The sequence below is a fragment of the Diorhabda carinulata genome, chromosome 5, assembly GCF_026250575.1.
Source record: "Diorhabda carinulata isolate Delta chromosome 5, icDioCari1.1, whole genome shotgun sequence".
NCBI lineage: Eukaryota > Metazoa > Arthropoda > Insecta > Coleoptera > Chrysomelidae > Diorhabda > Diorhabda carinulata.
Window position 1 is genome coordinate 26,958,684 of NC_079464.1, and position 12,604 is coordinate 26,971,287.

Consider the following 12,604-nt stretch of genomic DNA (forward strand, 5'->3'; position numbering starts at 1 on the left):
CTGTTATCCTAACTCTTAAATTAGAAATATTGTTCGGTCTATTAAAATATACTTTAGATTTCAAATAACTCCATATAAAGTAATCGAGAGGAGTCAAAATCGGGGGATCTAGCCGACCATTCGATCTTTCCATGTCTTCCAATGGTCGTTTAAATAATTTCTAACTGTACGTGAAAAATGCGGTGGAGCTCCGTCTTGTTGGTAGTACATAGATCCATCTATCTCATTTGGATGATTAACTTCAGGAAGAAGTTTTTGAAATGTTGACACTAAGAAGTTAATCAAAAAATCTAGATAAACCTCACAATTAACTGTGCCTTTAAAAAAATAAGGTTCAATAATTTTACTGTTAATGGTACCAGCCCAACCGTTCACTTTTCTAGGGTATTGAGTGCGAGCCTCACACATCCAGTGAGGATTTTATCTGCTCCAATATCTACAGTTCTGTTTGTTAACCGTTTAAATGAAACGTTGCTTCATCAGAAAAAACGATTTTGTTTATGAATTGCAAATCTGCGTTCATTCTGTCCATCATCAATTCACAGAATTCTTGCTATATATCAGGATCATCTTCATTTAATTCCTGAACCAACTGACCTTTGTAAGGGTGGTTTTTTCTTTATGCAAAACTCTCAAAATAGATGATTTACTTACATCATTGTCGGCGGTAAGTTTTCGGGTTGTCTTATGCGGGTTTTCCTCAATCTTTAGGAGTACATCTAACTTTTTTCATTAGTAAATTGAACTCTTCTACCTGGTTTTTCAATGTCCAGTTTCACGGAACTTTTTTTCAATTTTGCTAACTGTAAACTGTGAAACGTGTTGATCAGGGCTTTTATTGTTGAAAATTTTTTAAATCCCCTTTTGAGTTCTTGTTTTATTATATATATAATTAAATTTAATACGCGCATTCATATCACTTGTTAGTCGAATTTTTCAAAGAAAAATTAGACTATTACGGTAGGCATGACTAGAAGAAAAATGGGGGGCACATCATTTTTCCCATGTTTTGAGACCTCCTGAACACGATTATGATGGTTTTTCGAATGTCTGTAGTTTATATATGTATGTAGTTTAAGCTACAATTCTTATTTTCGTCTTTCGAGCAATTGCTATGGGTCCGATTTGGTTCAAAATTAGCATACATGGCTTTTTTGAAAACAAATGAATATTTCGAGGGGACGTAGTGCAAAAAAAGTGGTTTTTGACCTTTGCTCACCTCTGCAGGTCAAACGAAATGCGACTGAAAAATGAAATTTCACATGTAGGTTCAATTAGTTGCGAGATGATTTCCTGTCTAAAGTCGAAACTTTCTATCTCCACCCCTCTCCATTTTATGGTCATTTTTATTATATTTTCTTATTTTTTGGCCAGAAAAAGTTTAACTAGAGGGTTCGAACTTCGCATGCAAGTAGGGGTGATGTTGAAGAATTGTCTTTCTCAAGTTCAAAGTTTTCTTCTTCAGTTCTTCCAGCACAAAACGCCCGAAATAATTTTGATCGTTGTAATTGTTGAACTGGACCGCCTCCTATTTAATGAATAATACGTTGATTTTTTTTACTTCCCATTTTCGAAATTTCTTGTCATTATGACCATTTTTTCTTTGTTGTCAATTGAAATGGAACAAGAGGGTTCGAGACCACCGGGTCTATTGAAATTATGAATTTTCATTCGAGAGAGAGAGTTAACTTGTGCAATGAAAAGTTATTGCAAATTTTCCATATAAAGAAATAAGATTGAGAATTATTAACATTTCCAAGAAATTCATTTTATGGAAAGATTTGTTTGTGTATTAGTTAAATTCTACATTCGACGAAAAATTCGACTTTCGTGATGGAGCTCTGCTGCTCACGGCTTTTTAATTTGCTTTTTGACTAATATTTTAGTATCTTCGAATTTTCAAATTCTAAATGCTATGAGACATTATTATTTTCATTTTACGTAAAAAATTTGTGATAGAGACTATAAAAATTTACATCTTCAAAAATTAATTTTCTCAGTTATGATTGCGCCAAATGTGAAAAAAACTTAAGAATAAAAATCGACCTCTTTCAGTTTTTTTTCACATACACATATGTACATATGGACCGCATTGTATATATCTTGAAACACGTACTAATTCCATTAATAATTTTAACGATGTCCCATGGAAATTTAAGCTAGTAATTTCAATTGTAATAAGTTGACATTTTCTATCAATATTTATTTTTATAATCCGCAAAATATTTTTAAATACTGTACATAATAAATGTACAATACGAATATTTTTGGTTGCTGCAATCTTATTCTTAAAAATGTGTAAAAAAAGTAAATAAAGTTGTTATGCGACCGAAGATGACCGATATGATACCGGCATGGTCTGGGGCATGCCATGGCACTCAGCAGCAGCAGAGTAGAAGTTAGAAGTAGAAATTTCATGCAGTTCGATTTCGGCAAGCGAACGGTGAGTCCGTGAAAGTTTGTCGCGTGAGCGTTTCTACACGTGGTTCACGTGCTATATAATATTTGGTTAGGAAGCAGAGGAGTGAAAGACGCCGACGTCGCGACGGCAATAGTGACTACGAATTAACGTAGAAAGTGCCGGCATGTTGGACTGAGTGAAATATTTCGAATTGTGCGCATGTGAGAATAGGGATGTCAAGGGATTAAAGGGCGACATAATGGTTATTCATTTTAGGTAAGTTCATGTCCTTGACATTCGAAGTATTGTTGGCGGCTTTGCGCAGTACTAAAAATGAATAGTTAATTATTTTCTCTACTAAATTTTTTAATTTACCCATTGAAACTGTTTAAATTGAATACATATGAATAGTATGTAAATGTAGAGGACAATTCCTTTAATTATAAACTATTTAATAGTTGAATCAAGGATAAAATCGAATTTTACTGATGACAAAGAAATAATTTGTCTATCAGATAAAATCTGTTTAATAAATTTTTAAGAAAATTGAAATAGAATTAGTTTAGGTATGACCTGTATTGACACCAAGGATAAGTTTGATCCTGGAAACATGTTATAAAAGAATAACAAAAAACTGTGTATGTAGTGTATTTAATGTATGTAGTTGTGTCCACATTAGAATAAGATTTTGAATTATTATTTGAAAATTTTTTTTTGCCGATCATCATATAGCGAAAATGTAAAATAATAATACACACGTAGATAAGGGAACCATCATTAATAATTGTACCCAATGTAACAAGATATTTTCAGTAAAATTAAATACAAACATGAATTTGTTGCTGAACATTTTGATGACATATATCTAGAAAATCTTTGGCAAAAAAGGTGTTAAGACCATGCCTTAATATAGATCCTATACAAGGATTAACAATAAAATCGTACTGGGAAAATACTTCTTAACTTCATAGCTTTGAAAAGTACCTGGAAAATTCTAGAATTGTGACTTACCAAGTTTTTCCCTTGTGTTCTTCATTTATAATACATACACTTAATACAATTATTCTAAATCACTATATATTGGTTTTCAACTGTTTTTTCGTGATTTATGGCATTTCTTCAATTCTCAGTGATATAGTCTATTTCAGAAAGGTATAGAGTAATAAAATGGGGAATTCCGACTAGTTCGGCTCAATTTCGGTGTAGGTCTTGAAATAGTATTGTTTGTAATATTAAAATTTCAAGTAATTGTGTAAGAGAATTAGGAAAAGTATGTTTTGTAGCCTCAAGTGTCAATATCGAAATATTGTGTAGGGATTACTTAGGTAGTAGATTATACAGTTACGTTTTGCGTTTAACAGGTACCGTTTAACCTTCTATTAGTGAATCTACCTAATTCCAACCCTATTTCATAAAATTCTTTCCTTTTTACGAGTATCCTACCGGCACACTATTTTCAGTTTTTGTGAATGGATAACAATAGGCTAAATCCAAAAATTGACCCCAATCCGGGTGGTACTACCTGCACTTGATAAAAAGAAAAAAATTTACAATGAAATCAATGCCAAACTATGAAAGTGGCTTAAATATTCGTTAAGTCACTCTGTGATCCCTTTGCATACCTAATCAGGTGATATTACTCTATACCTTTCTGAAATAAACTATAATGTTTCTTTCATTATCAGTTCCACAACTGAGGAGTAATTTTTGGGTGAATTATTATAAGTTGTTTGTCTTGGGATCTAGTTGGGACCATATCAATTCGATTGGATATAAAACACAGTAGTACGGAGGTAATCTTGAAACATAGTGACCATGCTTATTGGCCATTTCGTTTACAGTATATTCTTTTTTGTCTCAATGTCACACCTTGCTTTGCAATTTTGTAGAGTGTAGTCTAAGAAGTATTTGTCAAAAACATTGTTTCCTGCTTTTCTGCATCTTTTCCGGATATTCCTCAACTACAAAATCCGTTAAAATCACATTTTGAGCATTTTAAATAGATGTTGCCGACTCTTTTCAGCTGTTTGGCTCCTCTCTTTACTAGGCTCTAGTAGGACGTTTGCCGAATTTGCAAATTGACTTCTTTATGAAAGTTACATACTTTATTGTTTACAAAACTTTTATTTAAGAATAATTTGACATTAATAACTACTGACTGTGAACTGGAAACCCTAGTAAAAGTACCTACCTGATTATTATATAAAAAATATTTCAAATTATGTATAATATCGTATAAACGTTTATCATTTTCTCAAATACGTGACCTAATTTCTCCGTTCGTCCATGTTATAAATGACCTAGTGTTCTTTAAACCGTACTTGGACACTTCTTTTTGTTTCCCCAATATACTTCTTGATACAATCATTACAGTTAATTTCGGGGATATAACATTGTTTTTCAAGCCTATTATTTTATCCTTGGGATTACCTAACAATTGTTTCAATATATTTGCAGATTTAAAAACTTATTTCAAACAACTTTGTTGAAGATGTGTTTCCTTTTAATTTTGGAAAAAGGGGTTTATAAAGAGATTTTTCAAATCTATAACCGTTAATCAACAAGTTTCCAAAAATTTTCTTATCATTATAATACATTTTAATACATAGAGATAAAAATCTCTATTTGCTGACAAGATATAACATCTTTGATAAGTAAGCTCTTAAATATGGCCTCTTTTTGCAGCACATAATAGAATGATTGCAAAAGAACGCCATACTTTGTAGAATACCGGATTAGTTTGTGATAACTCGGTTAATAGAAGGTTCAATAATTTTTGTTCATTTTGTATTTTTTACTATGATTCCATTATGAAACAAAAAAAATGATTTAAAATAACAAGTTCGTACAAATAGTTAGAGTTTAATTTTATTACAATTTGTGCAATTTAACTTTCTTGTGATCGCAAAAAAATTATTATTTTTACAAAACTTAACAGAACTAAACAACATAATATATTTCATTTAGTATATAAGCGTTTGTAGGCATTACGTATATCTAAAATATAGTTAACGATAAAAAATAAGTTATTAATCTTCAGGCATATGGATTTGCTAGACTAATACAGTGAGTTTAGCCTTTTTTCACTTTTCTTGGATGTGTAAGGGTGATAATAGTTATTTATATTACAAGGAATGTAAGTAACATTTTCTAGTCGACAATTTTGCCCTCAAGCAACAACGAGGGCTGGCAATTAAGTTTGCTGATGTTACACGTTACAAAAAGATATGAGACTACCACTTCAACCTAGAGATACACTCTGTATTACCGAAACAGGTGCCCAATTTGAGTAACCGTTGTAATTTATTCTTTGTTATTATCAACTTTTGATATTTAATAACTTGAGTTACTATTTTCGTATTTATCTCGCAGAAGTTAATAGTTATTTATATTACGAGAAATGTGAGTGACATTGTTTACTAACATATTTACATCCCGTGGAGTATATGAAATTTTTTCTTCTTCTAGAAGAATTTATACTATAGATATTTATTAATTTGATTCATACACCAAGCTTTTAAGATGCCCCAAATCATTTCTTGGAGAATTAATGAATAAGTAAATAAACATTTGTACTACATACTATCGAAGATTATATGCAATACCGGGGAACACAAGGAACAAAATGATATAATAAATTTCCATTGTGACGCTATAAGGCAAAATCCTGAAACGCTCTTCCAAGATTAAGGAAATATCCTCCATAGACTCCTGAATTTTGTAGAAGTGCAAGGTGCCCAATTCGAACATTTATTATAGTTTCTTTCTGTTTTTATTTGATAAGTTGTGAGCTAACCAGCTAAATTTTTCTACATTTCAATTTTCTCCTTATATAACACGATATTCGACAGTATGCAGTTAAATTAGAAATGTTTGATTGTGTGTTAATACCTCCTGTAAGTATTTTCAATAAATAATTACAATTTATGATGATTTTCTTCAGAATGATAAATTTTATCGAATGAAAAAATCGATTCAAAATTTATGTTTGTTATTTTTAGATTGTACAGGTTGTCCCTGTAAAAGTTACGGATTGTTAACCATTGGGAATGAGCCGCCACTGGCCTTCAGATAGTAGTCTAGAATTATTTATTCTGTCAAACACATTACATGGACGCACGAAATCATGCATCAAAAATTAATGTTCGAATATATAATTTAGAAAATATATTTAAGTACAACTTCTGATTTCCCAGCTTAATCATTATCATCTACTCACTCCCGAATTTTTCAAGTTCCGGAACACCCTCTATAAAATTCGATAAGACACAAATGTTGTATACAGGGTGTGTCCAAAAAGGTGATAGCGTCTCTGTGATAGATAGAAACCTGGAAAATATTTGTGGTTTGCTCAGTAAGAAATTTTCGTAATACTATCCAAGTAAAGTGAGGGGCGTTGAAGAAAAATAAATTATACACATTTCTTACGATTTTGCGTCAACTACTGGCAACATTGTATTGAAATTTTATATGAATATGTTTTTGATACATCCAAATAGTTTGTTTTAATGGCTGACTCTCATAAAGGGCGATAGTTACACAGTTTGTAGCAAGTATTATTCAACATAACTTTTTCAATATTAGTGGATTTATTAAGCAAAATTTCAAGTGAATTTAAACATCATTTAATTTTACACCAAAAAGGTATTCTCGATAAAACTCGATACTGTGTACCGTTTTCGGAATATTTTGGTTTGAAAATTATGAAGTAATAACCGATGCTGGTATAAAGTATTGATAAAATTGTTAATTATTATTATTAATTAGTAAGCATTATGTGAATTGGAAATTTTTTGTCGGGCATATGAGTACCCATCGATAAAATAGATATGTTTAAAAAAAAATGAGGTTGATGTCTTTCGGTTTTTGTAACGTTTCACAAAAATCCATATTAATCAGTATAGGATTTTGTTTTTCAAAGGCCTTAGTATGCAAAAGGTCAAGCTTACGTTGTTTTGAGTAGAGTGAAGACTCTTTCCGGACTTGCTATTAGTTTTCTTGACCCTAACAAATTGCTTAATCAACCACATGACATAAACTCATTCAAGGAATTAATCCGGTTACGTAATCTTAACTAAAAAGACATAAATAAAATAGTAATTAAAAAAAATAAAAAACCCGCCTGCATGGATAACTACAATTAAAAATCAACTGAAAAGAGTGAAACAAGATGAAAATTCAATGATAAGGTATTTTAAAAAAATAATGATTAGGTACGTAAAACCAGAAACATAAATTGAAACAGCACCAAACCAATGTACCTGCATATTGTACACTTAGAAATATCAGCACGGTAGTTTTTTCACTTTTGACAGAATTGCAGTCGGAGGCATGAAATTGAATGCTATGATAAATTATTATCTCTTTGTGCATGCCTCCGAATGTAATTCTGTTTATAATGTTACAAAAAAGTGAAAAAACTACCGTGCTTATATTTCTAAGTGTATAATATGCAGGTACATTGGTTTGGTACTGTTTCAATTTATGTTTCTGGTTTTACGTACCTAATCATTATTTTTTTAAAATACCTTATTATTGAATTTTCATATTGTTTCAGTCTTTTCAGCTGATTTTTAATTGTAGTTATCCATGCAGTCGAGTTTTATGTTTTTTTTTAATTATTATTTTATTTTTCAGTTTTCTATCTATCCTAGAGACGCGACACCTTTTTTTGAAACACTCTATATATATGGCTATTTATTGGGAGGGTATTGTGTACGACCGTACTATTATGTTATAATACCTTATAGTTTGAAAAGACCTTTGAATTTTATGAGTTTTGTTTAATTTTAATACAGGGTATATTTTGTTAACATTGTTGATATGATGAAACTGTTAAATTTTAATCTTAAATCCATTAAATGATACACAATATATATTAAACATGTTTTCGCTTTGGCAGATTGTTGGTGAGAGAATTTTGTTCTGGCATCGTACATTATCAATTGCTTGTGTATTTTATGTATTCTGTTAAAATTTAGAGGCCGATAAATATGTTAACAATTAGGGGATATGTAAATATTCTGGCAAAAATTCCATGGAGACAAAATATTGTAGGAAGTGATTTCCTCAAATATTACGTCTGAAACTCTAACTAAAAGAAATCTTAGATCCTAGACACTTTCCTCAAATATTATGGTTCATATTCGTAACTAAAATAAATCATAGAAAGTTTACGATACCGGTCAGAAGTGGGTTTTAATTTTCACTAGGTACAGATGATTGACTGTGAAATGCCCCGCCATGGGATCTTGGTATTCTTGCATAAGATTTAGAGGATATAATTATTATTTTTTGCAAATATCCTTTAGGATAATTGTCTAGGCTTGTCAGGCTTTTTACATTTCGCAAACGAGCCTATAATGATTCATTGTCCCAGTACATATTTTCAATTATACATGTTACGGTCTTTTGGCTTCCATGGTCTCCTTCTTCCACCCTTCAAATACATATTTAGTGGAAGACATATTTTGTTCGTTTATTATTTAGTGACATCTCACCCTCTTGAACCAAATGACTTGCGAAATCATCTTCAAAGCATTAATTTGATGAAAAAACCCGTATAATAATACTCCATATATTATCATCGTTTGGTAATTTGATTTAGATTCTTCTTGTCAATATATTGGGTATTAAAATCAAGATTTAATTATAATAAATTGTTCCAGAAGTAACATCAATTTATACTTAGTTTTATGGGGATTATATGGGTGAAATGAATTATTAGAACGTTTTATTTTCATCTGGTTGTAATTTTTAATATCACTTATATTATCAGTATCAATTAAAATACCCACTTGGTTAGGTTTCCGGAATTACCGTGTTTAATACACAGTAATTAGATAGAAGTATGTTGCTGACCTCATAATTGACTTTAGTTGATAAAAGTTCGTTGTTAGTGAGTTTATAGATTGTGTGAAAAAACTGTTTTTGATAGTATTTGTCATCGGATTGTGATGATTTTTTGATATATACATAAAAATATTGTTCTCATTCAAAATTAGTTAAATTTGCTATGAAATAAATGAAATAAAAAAAGGTTATTTTATTATTTTAATAAACACCTCAGGTTAAAAAGAAATATTCAATAGTCGTTTCCATAAGTAATCCTAACAAACGGCGTACAGTGGGGTGATTCTGTGCATTTGGTGGACATAGGACTAATAACTTAACTTTAGAATTTCCCCATATTTTTTTTCAATTAAGCTGTTCTTAGTTCCTATTATCATTGTCCATCGTTAGTTTTTTCTTTAGTTGAAAATTTCCACCTAAGATATCTTATTAAATGACTGTCCATGAAAAATGCACCACTATTTTGATGGAAAAAATTAATGAATCATCTTTATTACCATAACTTATTATTATAATTTAAGTTTATGCAGTTTGAACTTTCATAGACTATTAATTTTTTTTAATGAAAAGAAAGAAATAAACTATAAGGCTTATAGTTCATTTTTCATTAATAATTATTAGCGAGTTACGAGATTTTTTTTTTCTTTTACGTCTTGCTTTTTTCCAAAATTGTTCCTGTAAATTTCAGTTTCTTTTTTATAAATCATTGTTTATACTGAACGTATGATAGTCTTTAATCCTTTCAATGAATGAATGAAAAACAAGAAAGTCAATGAAAAAATAATATTCAGTATCGGAATAGCATTAAAAGCAATATAAACAAAAATCGTTTAAAATGATTTTAGACCAAACCAATTAAATTTTAAAGATTATGATCAGGCATATGGACAATGTATTCACGATCTTGGGCTCAAAAATATTCTTAAGAAAAACAAGTTTTGTTTGCGTGAAAAATTCATTGGTACCTACCCCTATTATATGAAAAAGGGGGGTTTTGGTGTGCCTAGAAACCCTGTAATCCTTTTATACGGTTGCTCCTATCAAAAAAAGTGACCTGAGTAAAAGTTGTTGGAAATGGACTGTGGAATCAATTTACGACGTCAAATAATAGAGTTTCATTCTAAATAAAGTGTCTTCAGGGCCACTTTACGTTCAACTTTTCATTCGTACGGCCAACAATTTTGTTTTTAAACTACAATGTCCAATAGTTTGGTGTCGATAAGATCAGTATTAACAAACTACAGAGTTTAGATGTCTGGATATAGGTACTACGTCATCAGCGCCGATTGTGTAGGAGAACGGCCGGCCTGTTTGACAAAATGCTACTGGCCAACTGATAAACCATAAACACATGTGATGTATCATATTCTCTAATAAAAAGAGCAGTTTCATATGTAAGTACTTCACCTATCAAACACTACCTTGATACTTTTTTGCCGCGGATTTCAACAGTCATTTGTGGTAAATTAAAAAGCCATTGCAAAGGAATCTATATGGAACAAGTTTTATTAATAAATCAGTTATTTGTCGTCAAAATAGCTACAAGTCACTCTAGCCTAGACTGAGCAAAAAAACTATTTTTTAACGATACTGTGAAAATATTATTCATGATGATAAAGAAATTTTTTGTGAAAATTTGAGTCCTCAATAATAATATTAAGGGATGTATCGTAACGCCTAATCTAATGAGAAAGAGGGTAACTTTTGTTTGGAAGGTTTAAGAAGGTTGAAACATTCCTCGAAAAAATGCTCAAAAGAAACTATGTCAAGAAATTAAGATGAGAAACTAATTAATCTTTCGCCCGACGCGACGCCGTCCGTTGAACGGCAGACGGGGATTTTCGTTATTATTAGGAAATTGAAATTTTCGCTGACTTTTTGTGTTCAAGTACCCGATATTCATCCCCTACAACAAAAGAGTGAAAATAAATCTCAGTCATTCAATAAACAGTTAACATTGAAGTGAAAGTTGTCAACTGCCGTCCGACTTGACTCAGATTCTTTTAGCAAATAAAATTCCAATCCTGGGCACCCGGAGGAAAAATACATCGGCTATCCATCAAGAATTTTTGCCAGTTCTCAGTTCGGCTTCCAAAAAGAGTTGCCAATGGTTTCATACGCAATGAAGAAAAATAAATGTTTAGTTAGAAATGATTAAGGCTTAAAATACAACCGCAGGAATTGACACCTTCAATAAATTATGCGCCGGTTACTCGGCGAAAAGAGTAACAAGAAGATGGCCGTTGGTAATTTTTATCATATAATGAACGTAGCTGGTATCAAAAAACAGTATTGTTCAATTTAGGATTACCAGTAGAAGCTCCTGATCGACGAAATATTTTTCTCAAAACCCTGGCTCAAGATTTAATGAAAGAACAGTTGTATGCCAGATCAGATATAAAAAACCTTCCCATAGATGTGAAGCCTTCATTATCAGAGCAATTAAAGATTTTGAAGAAAGAAAATCAAGCACTCTAAAAATGGGTAATGAGTGTTCAGAATTTGTGTGTGGGAAACATTCCAAAATAATATGCGAATTTTGTTTGCTTGCAATTGAAGGTGTTTGCGAAGGCGTTTATATTTTTAAAGCAAATTAAATCCTCCTTAAGAGGATAAAAGAAAAGTTGCCGACCAGAATACGGCAAGCACCTGGTGGTATTGCAAAAGCCCAAGCGCCTGGCGGAAAGTTAAATATTAATTGTTTGTTATGTCGGAAGCTTGATGAATGCAAGGTAGGCAATGTAATTTTTGTTCATATTATACACAAGTAAAGCTTTAAAACTATTGAAATGCCTTTTATACATGATCTACTTGTTGATATTTAGAGGTATTGGTTCAAAATTGGGAACATGATATAACAATAGGCGTTCACGTAATGGAAAAAACAAAGCATTTCTACAAAAAACTGAAATACCTATACCACACAAAGATAAGTATGGTTGAATAAAAACAGCACGGTTGACATATACAATGTTCAAGGTGTCAAGACTTCTACCACTGACAAAGTATGTGCAACATGGACGTGAGCTACATGAGGTGTGCAGAACCGAAAATCCGAATTGCAAAAACTGCTGAGGAGAGGATCCGGAGAACTACAGGGGCTGCGCAAAACTCGAAGAAGACAGAAGCAAATAAACCAGTCACGATAACCACACAACCAGGTGATAGCTATGCACTAGCTATTAAGACAACGCCAGCTTCAGCAGGATAAGAAACTCCTGAGCTACTGAGTATGTTGCAGAACATGGGGACACTCATAGCAATACTGATCGCGCAACAGACAAGTAAAACGGAGGACAACAGTGTCGATAGGTTAAGTTAGGCTGGTAAAAAGTACACATAGAACACAAA

The 12,604-nt window shown here is 31.5% G+C and overlaps 1 protein-coding gene across 6 annotated transcripts in view; it reads left to right on the top strand.

The window, feature by feature from the left end:
- Window positions 1–2,420: 2,420 nt before the first annotated feature.
- The window catches only part of LOC130894040 (collagen alpha-1(XVIII) chain), a 577,499-nt gene continuing 567,315 nt past the window's right edge, over window positions 2,421–12,604 (top strand). For 3 of the 6 annotated variants that reach the window (XM_057800565.1, XM_057800568.1, XM_057800566.1), the window contains exon 1: window positions 2,433–2,677. In XM_057800565.1, coding sequence (XP_057656548.1) covers window positions 2,661–2,677 — 17 coding nt within the window. In that variant the 5' untranslated portion in view covers window positions 2,433–2,660. Of the gene's footprint in view, window positions 2,678–12,604 lie in introns of all 6 variants that reach the window. The other 3 variants (XM_057800571.1, XM_057800570.1, XM_057800569.1) reach the window with 2 other exon arrangements.